Raw genomic sequence first — 14,548 nt, 5'->3', positions numbered from 1 at the left:
TTTTTATTTATTTATTATTGGATAGTGACAGAGAGGAATTGAGAGGTGAGGAGGGAGGCAGAGAGACATCTGCCGTCCTGTTCTACCTATTGTGAAGCTTTTTCCCTGCAGGTGGGGACCAGGGACTTGAACCTGCAACCTTGTGCACTGCAATGTGTGCACTTAACCAGGTATGCCACTGTCTGGCCCCAATACTTTTGCTTTTTATTTGTGATTAATAGCAGATTGTGAGATTAATCGGAGACTGTAAGATTACAGGATGAAGTTCCACACCACATCCACCACCAGAGATCTGTCTCCCAACCCTCCCACCTCTCAAAGATAGCTATCATAGTTTTTACAGTCTTAGAAACAGATTGCTTCTCTTTTTTTTTAAGTTCTTATGTATCAATTCTCTAGATTCCACATGAGTGAAACTATACAGTAGTTGTCTTTCACCTTTTTACTTATTTCACTAAGCATAATCACCTCCAGTTCCATTCCTTTTGTTCCAAAGTCCACAATATCATCTTTTAAAAAAAAATATTACTACAAAACAGTAATTTTTAAAAATATTGACACCAGGATTATCTCTAGGGCTCAGTGCCTGTACAGTTAATCCACTGTTCCTGCTGGTCATTTTCTTCCTTTTATTGATACAAAACAACAAACTGTCCCTTCTTGGAGCTGGTGAAGTGAATGATGGCAGTAATTGGAAAAAACTATGAGGCGGCCAGCACCCCCAAGGTGGTGTCTGCAGCATGTGCCCAGGTGGGGAGAGAGAGACAGACCCGCAGCACTGTTTCACTACTTGTGAAACTTCCCTCCTGCACGTGGGGACCAGGAGCTAGAACCTGGTAACATGTGTACTCTACCAGGTATACCACCACCTATTCTGAAAAATATCAAATATCCATGAACAATAAAATTTCTACTAACAAACAACTAATAGAGAAGGAGTCAGTGAAAATGCCTGTGCCAGACCAGCATTACACAGAAAGAAAAATCTAAAGAGACTCAGATGTAGGGGCCAGGAAATAGTCACTCAGTATAGCAGTGCCTTGCTAGAGAAGGAGTCAGTGAAAATGCCTGTGCCAGACCAGCATTACACAGAAAGAAAAATCTAAGGAGACTCAGATGTAGGGGCCAGGAAATAGTCACTCAGTATAGCAGTGCCTTGCTATGCCTGAGGTCCTGGCTTTGAGCCCTGGCACCACAGGAAGCACCATGGACAGCTGGAGGAGCTTCATGAACGGTGAAGTGGTGCAGAGGTGTCTTTCATCTCTCTCTCTCTCTGTCTCTCTCCTTTGTCTTCCTCTCCCAAATAAAAAGCGAGCAAATTGGACCCAGGAGGTGACTCAGTGGTGCCACATATGTGCAGAACCTTGGACTCATCCCCTAGAGCTGTATTAAAAAAAAATAACGGGGCCAGGCAGTAGCACAGCGGGAGTGGGCTGAGCATACATGGTGTGGAAGTGCAAGGACCAGAGCAAGGATTCCAGTTTGAGCCCCCGGCTCCCCACCTGCAGGGGGGTCGCTTCACAGGCGGTGAAGCAGGTCTGCAGGTATCTATCTTTCTTTACCCCCTCTGTCTTCACCTCCTCTCTCAATTTCTCTCTGTTCTATCCAACAACAACAGCAATGGCAACAATGGCAATAACAACAAGGGCAACAAAATTGGAAAAATTGCCTCCAGGAGAAGTGAGTTTGTAGTGCAGGCACCGAGCCCTAGTGATAACCCTGGAGGCAATAAATAAATAAATAAATAAATGATTCATAAATAAACAAGAAGCTTTAGTAGCACTGTTATTACTTAGCATTGCTTTTGAAATTTTCTGGTGATGCAATAAGATATAAAATGTATATGAGATAGAAAGAAACTAACAAAAAACTAATATTTTCAGATAAATGCTTGCCTAGGGAGTATAGTGGAATAAGAATATGGTATAATTATTTATTAATTAATAAATCAGCTTGATAAAAGGAATATGTCATAATATTATTTTCATTTATCAGTAATCTTTAGTTGAGTGGGGGGTTGTGATTTTCCAAATTGTGATTTCTTCTTCTTTTTTTTCTTTTTTTTTTTTTTTTGCCAATGGGGCTATTATCACTGGGGCATTGTGTCTTTACAACTCTGCTATTCCTAGAGGATATTTTTTGTTTTTGATAGAGGATGAGGGTGATAGAGAAGATGAGACAGAGAGAGAGAGAGAGAGAGAAACAGGAGAGATGCAGCACTCCTCCACCACTGGGGAAGCTCTGAGGTCCCGGGTTCAATCCCCAGCACTACCATATACCAGCGCTGAGCAGTGCTCTGGTGAAGGAAAAATAAAAATAAAAAAAGGTGAGAGAAACATTTAGCTGCCAGAGAAAAGGCTCAGCTGGTAGAGGGTGGGGCTCTTGTGCCTGAGGTTTCAGGTTCAGTCCCTAGTGCTTCATGTATCAAAGTGGTGCTATGATTTCCCTCTCTGTCTCATGTGAAACTCTCTTGTGTATAATAAACAAAAACACATCTTCACAAAGCAAAACAACAAACTGTCTCTTCTTGGAGTTGGTGAAGCGACTGATGGCAGTTAATTGAAAAAAGCCATGAGGCAGCCAGCACCCCTAAAGGTGGTCTCTGCAGCATGTTCCCAGAGCAATGTCCAAGATGACATTTGAGTGACACCAGGAAGGTGGAGGAACTGATGCTGATGTCCATGGAGCAAGTGATCTGGCTGAGGGGAGGCCAATCTCTCTCAGAGGTGAGGTGCCTCTCTCATGGTCTCTTTCAGGCCAAAGAAGCAGATGCTGTGACCCTTGAAGCAGGAGAGATATTTGATGCAAGCCTGGCCCCCTACAACCTGAAGCCCATCGCGGCAGAATTCTATGAATCAGAAGAGGGTGCGTTCCCCATGAAGGCTCAGGCCTCTGGAGAGACACAGCACCTCCGGGCAAGGCTGGGGAGGGCCAGGGCTGTGTTATTCTTGCAGGAAGCAGTGAACAGGGACTCTCTGGACTGAAGGCTGCTGTCCATCTCACCGACCTGAGTGAGGACTGGGATGTTGGCCCTCCCCAGAAGTTGTGAATGGAAATGTCCTGTTTGCTACTGGTTGACTTGGGCTAGTGGGTATGGAGACAAACAGGTTGAGAGAACCATAGTCAGTTGCCAGGGCCCTAAGAGTAGATGTGTCCCAGGGTGGAGAAAGAATAACTACAATCAGTAGCCATACAGTTGATCTGAAGAGGTCGGTGGAACATACACATAGGACATTCGGAGCTGGGACAGTGTCAAGTGTGCGCCCCTTCATCCCAAGCTTCCTGGAGCATTTATTTGTGAACTTATGCATTACATAACATAAATCAGAAGTCAAATTTCCAGACAGAATAACAGGTGGTTACTCATTATGTAGATAAAGATCAGAATACATTTCTAAGGGGTGGGGGACGTGCTTGAAACTGCCATTGTCCAAGTGTCATTACATAAGGTACATTTCCTTGATGCCATAAGATATTGAAGTTTATTCTAGTTACCCCATGCACAATCTCCAGACCCTCAAAGCAGCAGCCAGATATCAAAGTTATGGATGACTCCTTGTGGCAATGCCCCTGTACTGCCTGTGGGCAGAATCTCTGAGATAGATATCCAGACTTTTTGCCCTAGAGTAGGATTTTTGTAGCAACGGGAAAAACCTGAAAAGTAGGCCTCATGGTAGTATTAATCAAAGGAATGGGAGGCCAGGGGTGGTGCACCAACTTAAATGCACTTAGTACAAAGAGAAAGGACAGGGTTTGAAGCCCTGACCCCTACCTGTAAGGGCGTCTGCTTCACAAGTAGTGAAGCAGGTCTGCAGGTATCTATCTTTCTCTTCTTCTGTTTATCTCCCCATCCTCTCTCAATTTCTCTGTTCTATATAATAAATATTAGAAGGAAAAAAAAGGAAAAAATGGCCACTGGGAGTGGTGGACTTGTAGTGCTGGCACTGAGCCCCAGCAATAATTCTGGTGAAAAAAAAAAATCAAAGGAATGTATCTGGCAGACAAACAAGCAAAACATATTTTTGTGAGCAGAAGGTAAAGTTACAATTAAATAACATTTCTAATAACAAGTATCTGGAAGTTTGAGGTCAGAAAACTTCTTCAACAAGGGGTGCTGCCCAGAGCCCACCTCCCACCTAGTGGGGTGCAGAAAAGGAGGCTCAGCACAGGAGGCCTTTTCTATGCTTAGTTCCCAAGGGGTTCTCTGAGTCTGTTGTAACTCTGCCAGCATCATCACGCGTGTCTGCAGCCAGCCAGGAGGAGAAGCCGTAATGTCACAGTGACCAGGTGTTGAGGCTTGTGATTGCGCCTGCCACTCATGTTCCCATTGACTCATAGCAGGTGGCAGGATAAGAACCAGACTTTACTGCCTTGAAAAGGAACAGTTGGGCTGGGGAGATAGCATAATGGTTCTGCAAAAGACTTCCCTGCCAAGGTCCCAGGCTCAGTCCCCAGCACCACCATAAGCCAGAGCTGAACAGTGTTCTGGTTTCTCTGTATCTTTCTCTCTATAATTCTCTCTCATTAAAGCAAAATAAATTGTGGTTGAACTGTGACATTATCTGGTAGAGAGCATGTTACCATGTGCCAGGACCAAGGTTCAACCCTTCAGTCCTCAACTGCAGGGGGAAAGCTTTATGAGCCGTGAAGCAATGTTTCAGCTGAATCTTTTTCTCTCTCCCTCTCTATCTCTCCCTTCCATCTTGATTTCTTTCTGTTTCTATCAAATAAAAGAAAGGGAAATAAATAAATGAATAAAAGGAATAGTTTCTCAGAGCCTGGGCACAGCTCACATGGTAGAGTGTATACTTTACCATACACTAGGACCTGGGTTTGAGACCCTAGCCACCACAAAGAAGCACCAAGCAAAGAAGAAGCTTCCAGAGTGGTGAAACAGTGCTGTGGTACCCACTGTCCTTCTTTCTCTCTTCTCCTTCCTGTCTTAAACCTGCTGGCTGAGAAGAAAAAGAACGAGAAAGAGAATTTTTAAAAAAGACTTCACTACCAGGAGTTATGAAATCATGCAGATATGATGCCCCAATGAAGCCCTGGTGACATGGAAAAAAAAAAGAAAGAAAGAAAGAAAGAAAGAGGGGAGATAGAAATGGAAAACTGGATTTTCTGTCTTGCCAATCACTGGCTCTCTGCCTTGTCTGGGCAGCAGAATACAGCTAAAGCTCCTCAGTGCACACACTCTAGGAGATAAGCACTAACATGCAGCTTCCTCCTTTGTTCTGACCTGCTCTCTGCTCCTCTGCAGACCCACAAACCCAACATTATATTGTTGCCGTGGTGAAGAAGGGCAGCCACTTCCAGCTGAACCAGCTTCGAGGCAAGAAGTCCTGCCTCCCGGGCCTGGGATGGTCTTCTGGGTGGATCAGCCCCTTGGGGACTCTACTCCCGTCTGACTTTGGAGAAGAAGGTGAGCCCACTGGGGCCGGGGGCCAGGTGCCGGGTGCCCAACACCAATTGCTCCTGTGGATGGTCTTGGGGATTGTATTATCATGTCAAGTGTGTGTGCTCTCCCAAATCTAAGATGGGGTGAAGACACCCTGCTTTACCATTTTTTAAAAAAATTCTTTTAAAGATTTAAAAATATATGCTTATTTTCGGGGGTGGGCAGTGGCACACCTAGTTAAGTGCACACATTTCCATGCTCAAGGATCTGGGCTTGAGCCCTCGTTCCCCACCTGCAGGGAGGACACTTCACGAGTGGTAAAGCAGCTAGCTCTGCAAGTGTCTCTCTTTCTCTCTCTATCATCTCCTCTCCTTTCAATTTCTCTCGGTTCAATCTGACAGAGAGAGAAAGGCCCCTGGGAGTGGTGGATTTATAGTGCTGGCAATGAGCCCCAGTGATAACCCTGGTGGAAGAAAAATAAATAAATTAATAAAAATTAAAATATATGTTTATTTTTATCATGAGGGAGAAAGAGCTAGAACATCACTCTGGCACATGTGATGCTGGGGATTGAACTCAGCACCTCACGCTTGAGACTCCAGTTCCTTATTCACTGCACCATCTCCCAAGCATCTAGACCACCAGCTTTAAGCATGTGCTATCAGGGTTTGCTGCACTGGCACCACATGGAGACTGGAAATTGAATCTTCTCTTCTGTTTCTCTGAGCTCCAAACATCCTCATGTTCATGGGAACCCCCGCAGTTTGGCCTAACAAGAGCTCTCACTTAGGCTCACAGAGAAAGGGGGGTCCTCTCCCCACTGCCCAGGAAGGCTCAGTGGGGATTCTAGCCACAGGCCCACAGCCAGGCCTCAGTGCCTTAGGTGAGGGCTTGGGACAAAGGCAAGAGGGGATTCTGGGAGACTGTTGTGTACTCCTATCCTCTTGATCAGTTATGACAAGCCAGGCTGAGCCTAGGGTGACAGTCTGTTGCTGAGGATTTATTCTGATGCAGTCTCCGCCCCCAGGTTTTTCTACTCCCCGCGAAATCCTAGCATTGCCCCCTTCAACCAATCCTGGCCCTACACGTCACCCCTGGTTGTCGCCCAATAAAAAGCCCCCTCACCCCCCCCACCAGGGCTCTCAGCTCTCCCTCTGTGAGGTCTCGCTCCCTGCTCTCCCCCAGTGGTCAGGTAGTGGGGACGGCCATTGCCGGCTGGCTCCACGTGGTCTGAACCAACCCCCCCCCATCCTATAATAAAGATTTGTGTACCCCTTTGCTCTGGACTTCCGCTCTCTTCTCCGGGGTGCAGCCCGACACCAGACCGCCACAACAACAACAGTCTCATCTTGTATTCTGTGAAAAGGTATCTTTTAGGAGGGTACTGTCAGTTAAAGTCATGCTTTTGTTTTCAATATTTTATTTATTCATTTTTGATAGAGACAGAGACAAATCGAAAGGGGAGGGGAAGAGAGGGAGAAAGAGAAAGAGATACACCTGCAACACCGCTTTCTTTACCACTTGCAAAGCTTCCTCCTTGCAGGTGGGGACCAGAGGCTTTAACCTGGGTCCTTGTGCACTGTAACATGTGCACTCAACCAGGTGCACCAAAACTTGGCCCCTTAAAGGATTCTCCCCACCCCAGAGCGCTGCTCAACTCTGGCTTATGGTGGTGTGGGGAATTGAACCTGGAACTTTATATAACCATTATGGTATCTCCTACATTCATGCTTTTAAAAAACATGACTACAAAGATTTGTTTTTCCACCAAGATTATCACTGGGGCTTAAAGCCTGTGTGACAAATCTAGCAGCATTTTTAATTTTGATAGAGACAGAAATTGAGAGGAAAGGGGAGACAGAGAGGGAGAGAGAAAGAGATGCCTGCAGTACTTGTGAAGCTCCCCCCCTGCAGGTGGGGATTAGGGGTTTGAACACAGATCCTTGAGTATGGTAACATGTGCACTCTACTGAGTGTATCCCTGCCCGGCCCAACATTCATGTTTTTTTTTTTTTTTTAATTGGATAGAGACAGAAAAAAATTGAGAGGGGAAGGGGAGATAGAGAGAGAGAGAGAGACAGACACCTGCAGCCCTGCTTTACCACTCATGAAACTTTCTCCCTGCAGGTGGGGGACCAGGGACTTGAACCTGGGTCCTTGCACACTGCCAAGAATCGTGTTTTGCCTACCACAGGGACCAAGGGCTACTGTGACTAGAAAGGGTGGCAGCTGGGGTCACAGTTCTGGTTGTGTTCCTCTTCCTTAGGGTTGTATCAGAGTTACTGCATGTCCTCTGGGCAGGGGTGGCTCTTGGTGTGGCCCACCCCATCAGACTCCTTCCCACCTCCCTGTACTATACCAGCCCCTGGGCAGAAGGCAGGTGGGAGGTGGCCTGTGCCCAGAGGTCTGCAGGGGCCCAGTCTGGAGCTTGGTTCAGTGTAGGCCAATGGCTTCTATGCCCTATCATAGAGACAAGATGGGAGCAGCTCCTGACTGAAGCCCAGGGCCACCACAGAGTGTGGGTGCCTGGGCCCTTGGGGGGTCAGAGGTGTCCACTTCTCAGGCTGTACTAGCTGCTTCATGCACCCACTTCCTTGCCCCCCCCCCCCCCACATGCTGAGCAGCAGTGTCCAAGTTCCTCTCCAGCAGCTGCGTCCCCTGTGCGGATGGGCGCAAGTTCCCCAGCCTGTGTCAATTGTGCAAGGGGACAGGGGCAGACAAGTGTGCCTGCTCCCCCCAGGAACCATATTTCGGCTACTCGGGTGCCTTCCGGTGAGTACTCTCTCTACTCCCCCTCATGGGCGGGATGGGGAAACTGGGGAGCAGTGAGGGACAATACCTGCATGACCCCCAACCTTGGGAGTAATGGGGCACCTTGTGGAATGGGGGAGTGAGACTGGTTCTGGAACTCTGTCTGACCACAGCTGCCCTGTTCTCCAGGTGTCTACAAGATGGCATGGGGGATGTGGGTTTCATGAGGCACATGACTGTGTTTGGTAAGTGCTGGACAAGGACACCCCAGGCAGGGAACAGGTTCTTGCTTGCCTGCTTCCTTACAGAAGTCTCAGGAATTAAAATGTTTTACATAGGGGACTGGGTGGTAGTGCACCAGGTTGAGCACATACAGTGCCATGCTCAAGGACCTGGGTTCAAGCCTCCGAATCCCACCTGCATGAATGGTGAAACGAGGCTACAGGTGTCTCTCTCCCTCTCTATCTCCTCCTTCCCTCTCAATTTCTCTCTCTATCTAAACAAGACAAAACAAAACAAACAAAAACCAAGCCAATCAATTATGCTATCCATCCCTGGGTAAATGTCTGTCATTTGTGCTTTGTTTACTGCTTGTTTATTCAGTCTCTAAATCTGGACGTTTAAAGTGTAATACCAACTTGTAATACACCAAAGTGTAATAAAGCAAATTGTTTTCTTTAAAAAAAATTTTTTTTGTTGTAGTTATTGATGATGGATAGGACAGAGAGAAGTGGAGAAAGGAGGGGAAGACAGAGAAGGGGAGAGAAAGATAGATACCTGCAGACCTGCTTCATCACCTGTGAAGTGACTCCCTTGCAGGTGGGGAGCTGGGGCTCGAACCGGGTCCTTACGCCAGTCCTTGCACTTTGAGCCACATGCGCTTAACCTGCTGCGCTACTGCCCGACTCCCAAGCAAGTCGTTTTCATCATATTCTTCTTTTTAAAATTTTATTTATTTATTTATTTATTTATTTATTACCTCCAGGGTTATTGCTGGGGCTCGGTGCCTACACCATGAATCCACTGCTCCTGGAGGCCATTTTTACCCCTTTTGTTGCCCTTGTTGTGTTATCATTGTTGTGGTTATTATTATTGTTGTTACTGATGACATTGTTGTTGGACAGAACAGAGAGAAATGAAGGGAGGAGGAGAAGACAGAGGGGGAGAGAAAGATAGACACCTGCAGACCTGCTTCACCACCCGTGAAGCGATATGGAGAAAGATGGGGAAGACAGCAGGGGAGAGAAAGATAGACACCTACAGACCTGCTTCACCACCCGTGAAGTGACCCCCCCTGCAGGTGGGGAGCTGGGGGCTCAAACTGGGATCCTTCCTTGATCCTTGTGCTTTGCGCCATGTGCGCTTAACCCACTGTGCTACCACCCGACCCCCCATCATATTCTTCTAATCACTAAAACATCTACTTCAAATTAAACCACATTTTCCAGAATGCATGCTTCATTATAAATGACTCCTAAATGCTTCAAGTCCCTTAGGGAAACAAAGTACTATAATGATTTTAGAACTGACTGGCACATATATGATTAGTCCTATTGCAACATCACCATCACTAACTACAAAATTGTAATTCTTTTTTGTTTCCATATATTTAAAAAGATGCATTCTAAGTTTGGGCAATTTACCAAGTACAAACAAGTAAGGAAAACAGTAGTTCTGTTAAATTGAGGGTGCAGATTTTTCATTTCATATGTGATCATACATTTTTTTTTTCACCATGCAATGCTCAGCTTTGACCTATGGTAATGCTGGGGACTGAATCTGGAACCTCTAGCACCTCAGGCAGGAAAGCATTTCTCATTACCATTATGCTATCTCCCCAACCCTAATCAATCATATTTCAATCAGACAGAACATACTTCTACCACGTGAGATATTAGAAAATGCTTCCTATTCTAAGTCACTTGTAAAATAGAATGTCTGCTACTTTATGGAGAATTTTAAATCCTTGATTCTTACATGGCCTTACACCTTACACCTGGTTCTTTAATATGAAATAGAATTTTAATGTGTACGAGAAAGAGATAAACAGATCATCACATGCCATGCCAGGGATTGAACTTGGAACCTCTTGTTTTTAAGCCCAGTGTTGATCCACTGCACCACCTCATGGGTTGCTCCCAGGCCCTCATATTGCTTCTAAGCAGTTCTCTTCCAAGAAGAGAAATTTCTTGTAGGATATAGAATAAATAACAAGGGATTAAGGAAGACAGATCACCTACCTGGATAGTGCACCCGCTTTGTCTTGTGTACCACCTGAGTTTGGGCCTGACACCCACAGCACTGGGGAAGTTTCAAGGCTGTCATCTGTCTCTGTTTCTGCCTTTGTCTTTTCCTCTGAAAAAGCTCAAAGTGGTGCAGACCCAGCAATGACAAAAAAAAAAAAAAAAAAAGGAAGAAAGAACTAAGAACAAAAGAGAAACAAAATGAAGAGAATATCTGATTTAACTGATTGTCTTGGGATCACACAAAACTAACCTTGTTTGGGCTGAGAAGACACAAAGGAGTAAGTCCTGAGCCCAGAGTTGGCTTGGCATTTGGTGAGGGCTGGAAGGCTGGAAGATTAAGGCACTGAAGTTACCTAGGTTTCTGTTTGCTGTTGGTTCCATGCTGGGCCTTCCCTTCTCTCCTCTCCTCTCCCCTCCTCTCCTCTCCTCTCCTCTCCTCTCCTCTCCTCTCCTCTCCTCTCCTCTCCTCTCCTCTCCTCTCCTCTCCTCTCCTCTCCTCTCCTCCCCTTCCCATCCTTTTCTTCCTTCCTGACAAAGAGAGAGAGAGAAAGAGAGAGAGAGAGAGAGAGAAGAGAAGAGAGAGAGAGAGAGACTACAACACCAAAGTTTCATCAGTATGATTGAGGCCAGGCTCAAACCTGGGTTGCATACATGGCAAAGCAGCACACTGTTCAAGTGAACTACTTCACTGGCCTTAGAAAGTTATTTCAAGGCACACCTTAACCAGGCATACCTGGTCAAATACACACATTACAGTATACAAGGACCAAGGTTCAAGTCTCCAGTCCCCACTTGCAGCAGGAAAGCTTCACGAGTGGTGAAGCAGGGCTGCAGGTGTCTATCTTTCTCTCTCTCCCTCTCTATCCCCCCCCCATCCTCTCTCAGTTTCTCTCTGTCCTATCTAACAATAATAAAAAAGTTATTTTGACAAGGCTAAAACACTGTGATTTAGGCAGACTGAGAGGCCATGGTTCACGGCTCTGCCTGCAGTGGACTCACCTGGCCTTCCTCTCCCTAGAGAACTTGCCAGATCCAGCTGACAGGAACCAATATGAGCTGCTGTGCAAAGACAACACCCGGAAGCCAGTGGACCAGTACAAGGACTGCTACCTGGCCCGGGTGCCTTCCCATGCGGTGGTGGTCCGCAGTGTGGACAGCAAAGAGAACGAGATCTGGGAGCTTCTCAACTATATCCAGGTACCCTCCCCGCCCCAGCCACCACTCCTTTCCTGACTGGATTTGGGGTTGGAGGCTGCCTACTTTACCTCCTAGCCACTCTGGAAGTCGTTCAGAGTCTGGATCAGAGCAGGAGTCTTGGCCTCCCTACCTGCCTTGCGTTTTAGGTGACAGAGGCCACAGAAGCCCCTCCTGGCCCTAACGTTTTATCCTTTTTGACTACAAAGGGATCATCAGAATGTAGCACTGATGCACCTTCCTCTAGAAGGGGGCACCCTATTCTCCTATGGGCATGGGATCCACCCTCCTGACTTCTCTCTGAAGGGAGCTCATGCAGTGCTGTCCTCTGTGGGCAGAGTCTGTCCCAGCCAACCCTCCTCTTGGCCTCTGCTCTTGGCTTAGCACTGGGAAGCCAGAGAGGAACTAAGCAGATGTCCACCTTCAATTGCTCACAGATGAATGGGAAAGATACAATAAGTATGTGTACCAACTACTTTTGTAAATGACTTTTCCTTTTTTAGATAAAGACAGACACACACACACACACACACACACACACAGAGAGAGAGAGAGAGAGAGAGAGAGAGAGAGAGAGAGAGAGAAAGGCACCACAGTGCTGAAGCTTCCTTCTTTTTTAAAAAAAAATTATATATTTATTCCCTTTTGTTGCCCGTGTTGTTTTATTACTGTTGTAGTTATTGTTGTTGTTGTTGGATAGACAGAAATAAATGGAGAGAGGAGGGGAAGACAGAGAGGGGGAGAGAAAGTAAGACACCTGCAGACCTGCTTCACCATTTGTGAAGTGACTCCCATGCAGGTGGGGAGCCGAGAGCTCGAACCGGGATCCTTCCTCTGGTCCTTGTGCTTTGTGCCACCTGCGTTTAACCTGCTCCTGATTCCCTAAAGCTTCCTACTATGCAGTGGGGCTGGGCTAGGACCAGTGTTGTGCACATGGCAAAGCAGTGTACTGTCCAGCTGAGCCATTTGGCTTGCCCCCAGGTGTTTTTTTTTTTAAAGGTTGGCTATTAATGAGGGGGAGGGGTTGGGAGAGAGAGGGTCAGGGAGAGGACATTGTTATGGTACATGTGATACCAGGTATAATGTATTATTTATTAGAATACTGCTCAGCTCTGGAATATGGTGGTGCTGGGGATTAGACCTGGGACTTTGGAGACTCAGGCATGAAAGTCTGTTGCATAAACCACTACACTATTACCCCAGGTCACCAATGGTTTCTCTTCTCTTCCCTTCTCTTCTCTTCTCTTCTCTTCTCTTCTCTTCTCTTCTCTTCTCTTCTCTCCTCTCCTCTCCTCTCCTCTCCTCTCCTCTCCTCTCCTCTCCTCTCTCCTCTCCTCTCCTCTCCTTTTCCTTTCCTTTCCTTTCCTTTCCTTTCTTTTCTTTCTTTATGTCTTTAAATTATTTATTTATTAATGATGAAGAGAGAGAAGAGAGAAGAGAGAGAAGGAGAAGAGAGAGAAGAGAATGGGAGAAAAAGAAAGAGAAGAAAGAGAAGAGAGAGAAGGAGAATGGGAGAACCAGGGCATCAATGTGGCATGTGTGACCCCAGGGACTGAACTTGTGGAATGAAGTCCAATTCTCTATCCACTGTGCCACCTCCTGGGGGCAATTATAACCAGTTGTAACCAGGTGGACAGTATAGCCTCAGGCACATGGATTGTACACTTGGCAGAGGACAACGGGATTGATTGGCAGGATGCATTGGGGAACAGTCTCTGGCTCTGGAGAGAGAGCTGCGTGTGTACTCCCAATGGAGTATGGGGCTTGCTAGCAAAGAACATCAGGTATCAGTCCATGCAGAGTCCCTGCAGAAGCCATCATCAGACAGGGAGTGTGTGGGCAGGTGCCATGGGTTGTCACAATTATGAATGACTGTGGACCAGGTACCAGGAGTCATAAGTCTTTTGCTTTTTTCAGTTCTTGTATTGCCACTAGGATTATTTCTGGGGCTCCATGCCTGAATGATGACTCCACTGCTCCCAGCCGTCTTTTTCCCTCCCCTTCCCTTCCCTTCCCTTCCCTTCCCTTCCCTTCCCTTCCCTTCCCTTCCCTTCCCTTCCCTCCCCTCCCCTCCCCTCCCCTCCCCTCCCCTCTCCTCTCCTTTCCTTTCCTTTTCTTTTTCTTTTCTCTTCCATTCCTCTTTCCTCCCTTCCTCCCTTCCTCCCTCCCTCCCTTCCTTCCTTCCTTTCTTCCTTTCTTCTTTCCTCTTCTTCCCTCTCTCCCTCCATTCCCCCCTCTCTTCCTTTCTTACTTTCCTTCTTTCTTATTCTTTTCCTTTTTGATAGATATAGAGAAATTGAAAAGGGAAGGGAGATAGGGAGAGAGAAAGAGAGATACCTGGGGGGGGGGTTGGACAGTAGCGCAGTGGCTTAAGGGCATGTGGCGTGAAGTGCAAGGACCGGCGTAAAGATCCCGGTTCGAGCTCCTGGCTCCCCACCTGCAGGGGAGTCACTTCATAGGCGGTGAAGCAAGACTGCAGGTGTCTCTCTTTCTCTTCCCCTCTCTGTCTTCCCCTCCTCTCTCCATTTCTCTCTGTCCTATCCAACAATGACAACATCAACAACAGCAACAATAATAAGTTCTACAACAATAAAACAATAAGGGCAACGAAAAGGGAAGATAAAAAAGAAAGAAAAAGAGAGATAGCTGCAGCACTCCTTCACCGCTTGTGAAGCTCCTTCCTTGCAGTTTGAGACTGGGGTCTTGAACCTGGGCCCTTGTGCATGGTAATGTGTGTTGTACTGGGTCCATCACTGCCAAGTCTAGGTCATTTGTTTTTTCAGAAGCCAGGAAAGGGAAAGAACTGCTTGTAGTCCTTCAGTGATGGACCTGGGCAGCAGGGTGCAGGATATGAGCTCAGACTTCTGACCTGCAGAATTGATGACTGGGTGCTTGATCAGCAGCTACTCTAGGATGCCCATCAGAACCTTCTAGGGGGTGACTAGATGGCCAGGAATGG

The 14,548-nt window shown here is 46.7% G+C and overlaps 1 protein-coding gene across 2 annotated transcripts in view; it reads left to right on the top strand.

The window, feature by feature from the left end:
- The first annotated feature begins 2,666 nt into the window (after positions 1–2,666).
- LOC103107317 (inhibitor of carbonic anhydrase) overlaps positions 2,667–14,548 on the top strand; it is a 31,426-nt gene continuing 19,544 nt past the window's right edge. For both annotated transcript variants that reach the window (XM_060196923.1, XM_060196921.1), the window contains exons 1-5: positions 2,667–2,865; positions 5,261–5,422; positions 8,023–8,170; positions 8,339–8,394; positions 11,414–11,592. In XM_060196923.1, the coding sequence (XP_060052906.1) occupies positions 2,670–2,865; positions 5,261–5,422; positions 8,023–8,170; positions 8,339–8,394; positions 11,414–11,592 (741 nt within the window). In that variant the 5' untranslated portion in view covers positions 2,667–2,669. The remainder of the gene's footprint in view (positions 2,866–5,260; positions 5,423–8,022; positions 8,171–8,338; positions 8,395–11,413; positions 11,593–14,548) is intronic.

The sequence above is a fragment of the Erinaceus europaeus genome, chromosome 1 (genome assembly GCF_950295315.1).
Source record: "Erinaceus europaeus chromosome 1, mEriEur2.1, whole genome shotgun sequence".
Classification (NCBI taxonomy): Eukaryota; Metazoa; Chordata; class Mammalia; order Eulipotyphla; family Erinaceidae; genus Erinaceus; species Erinaceus europaeus.
Note: the sequence above shows the minus strand (reverse complement) of the source record. Positions and strands in the feature narration are given on the sequence as shown.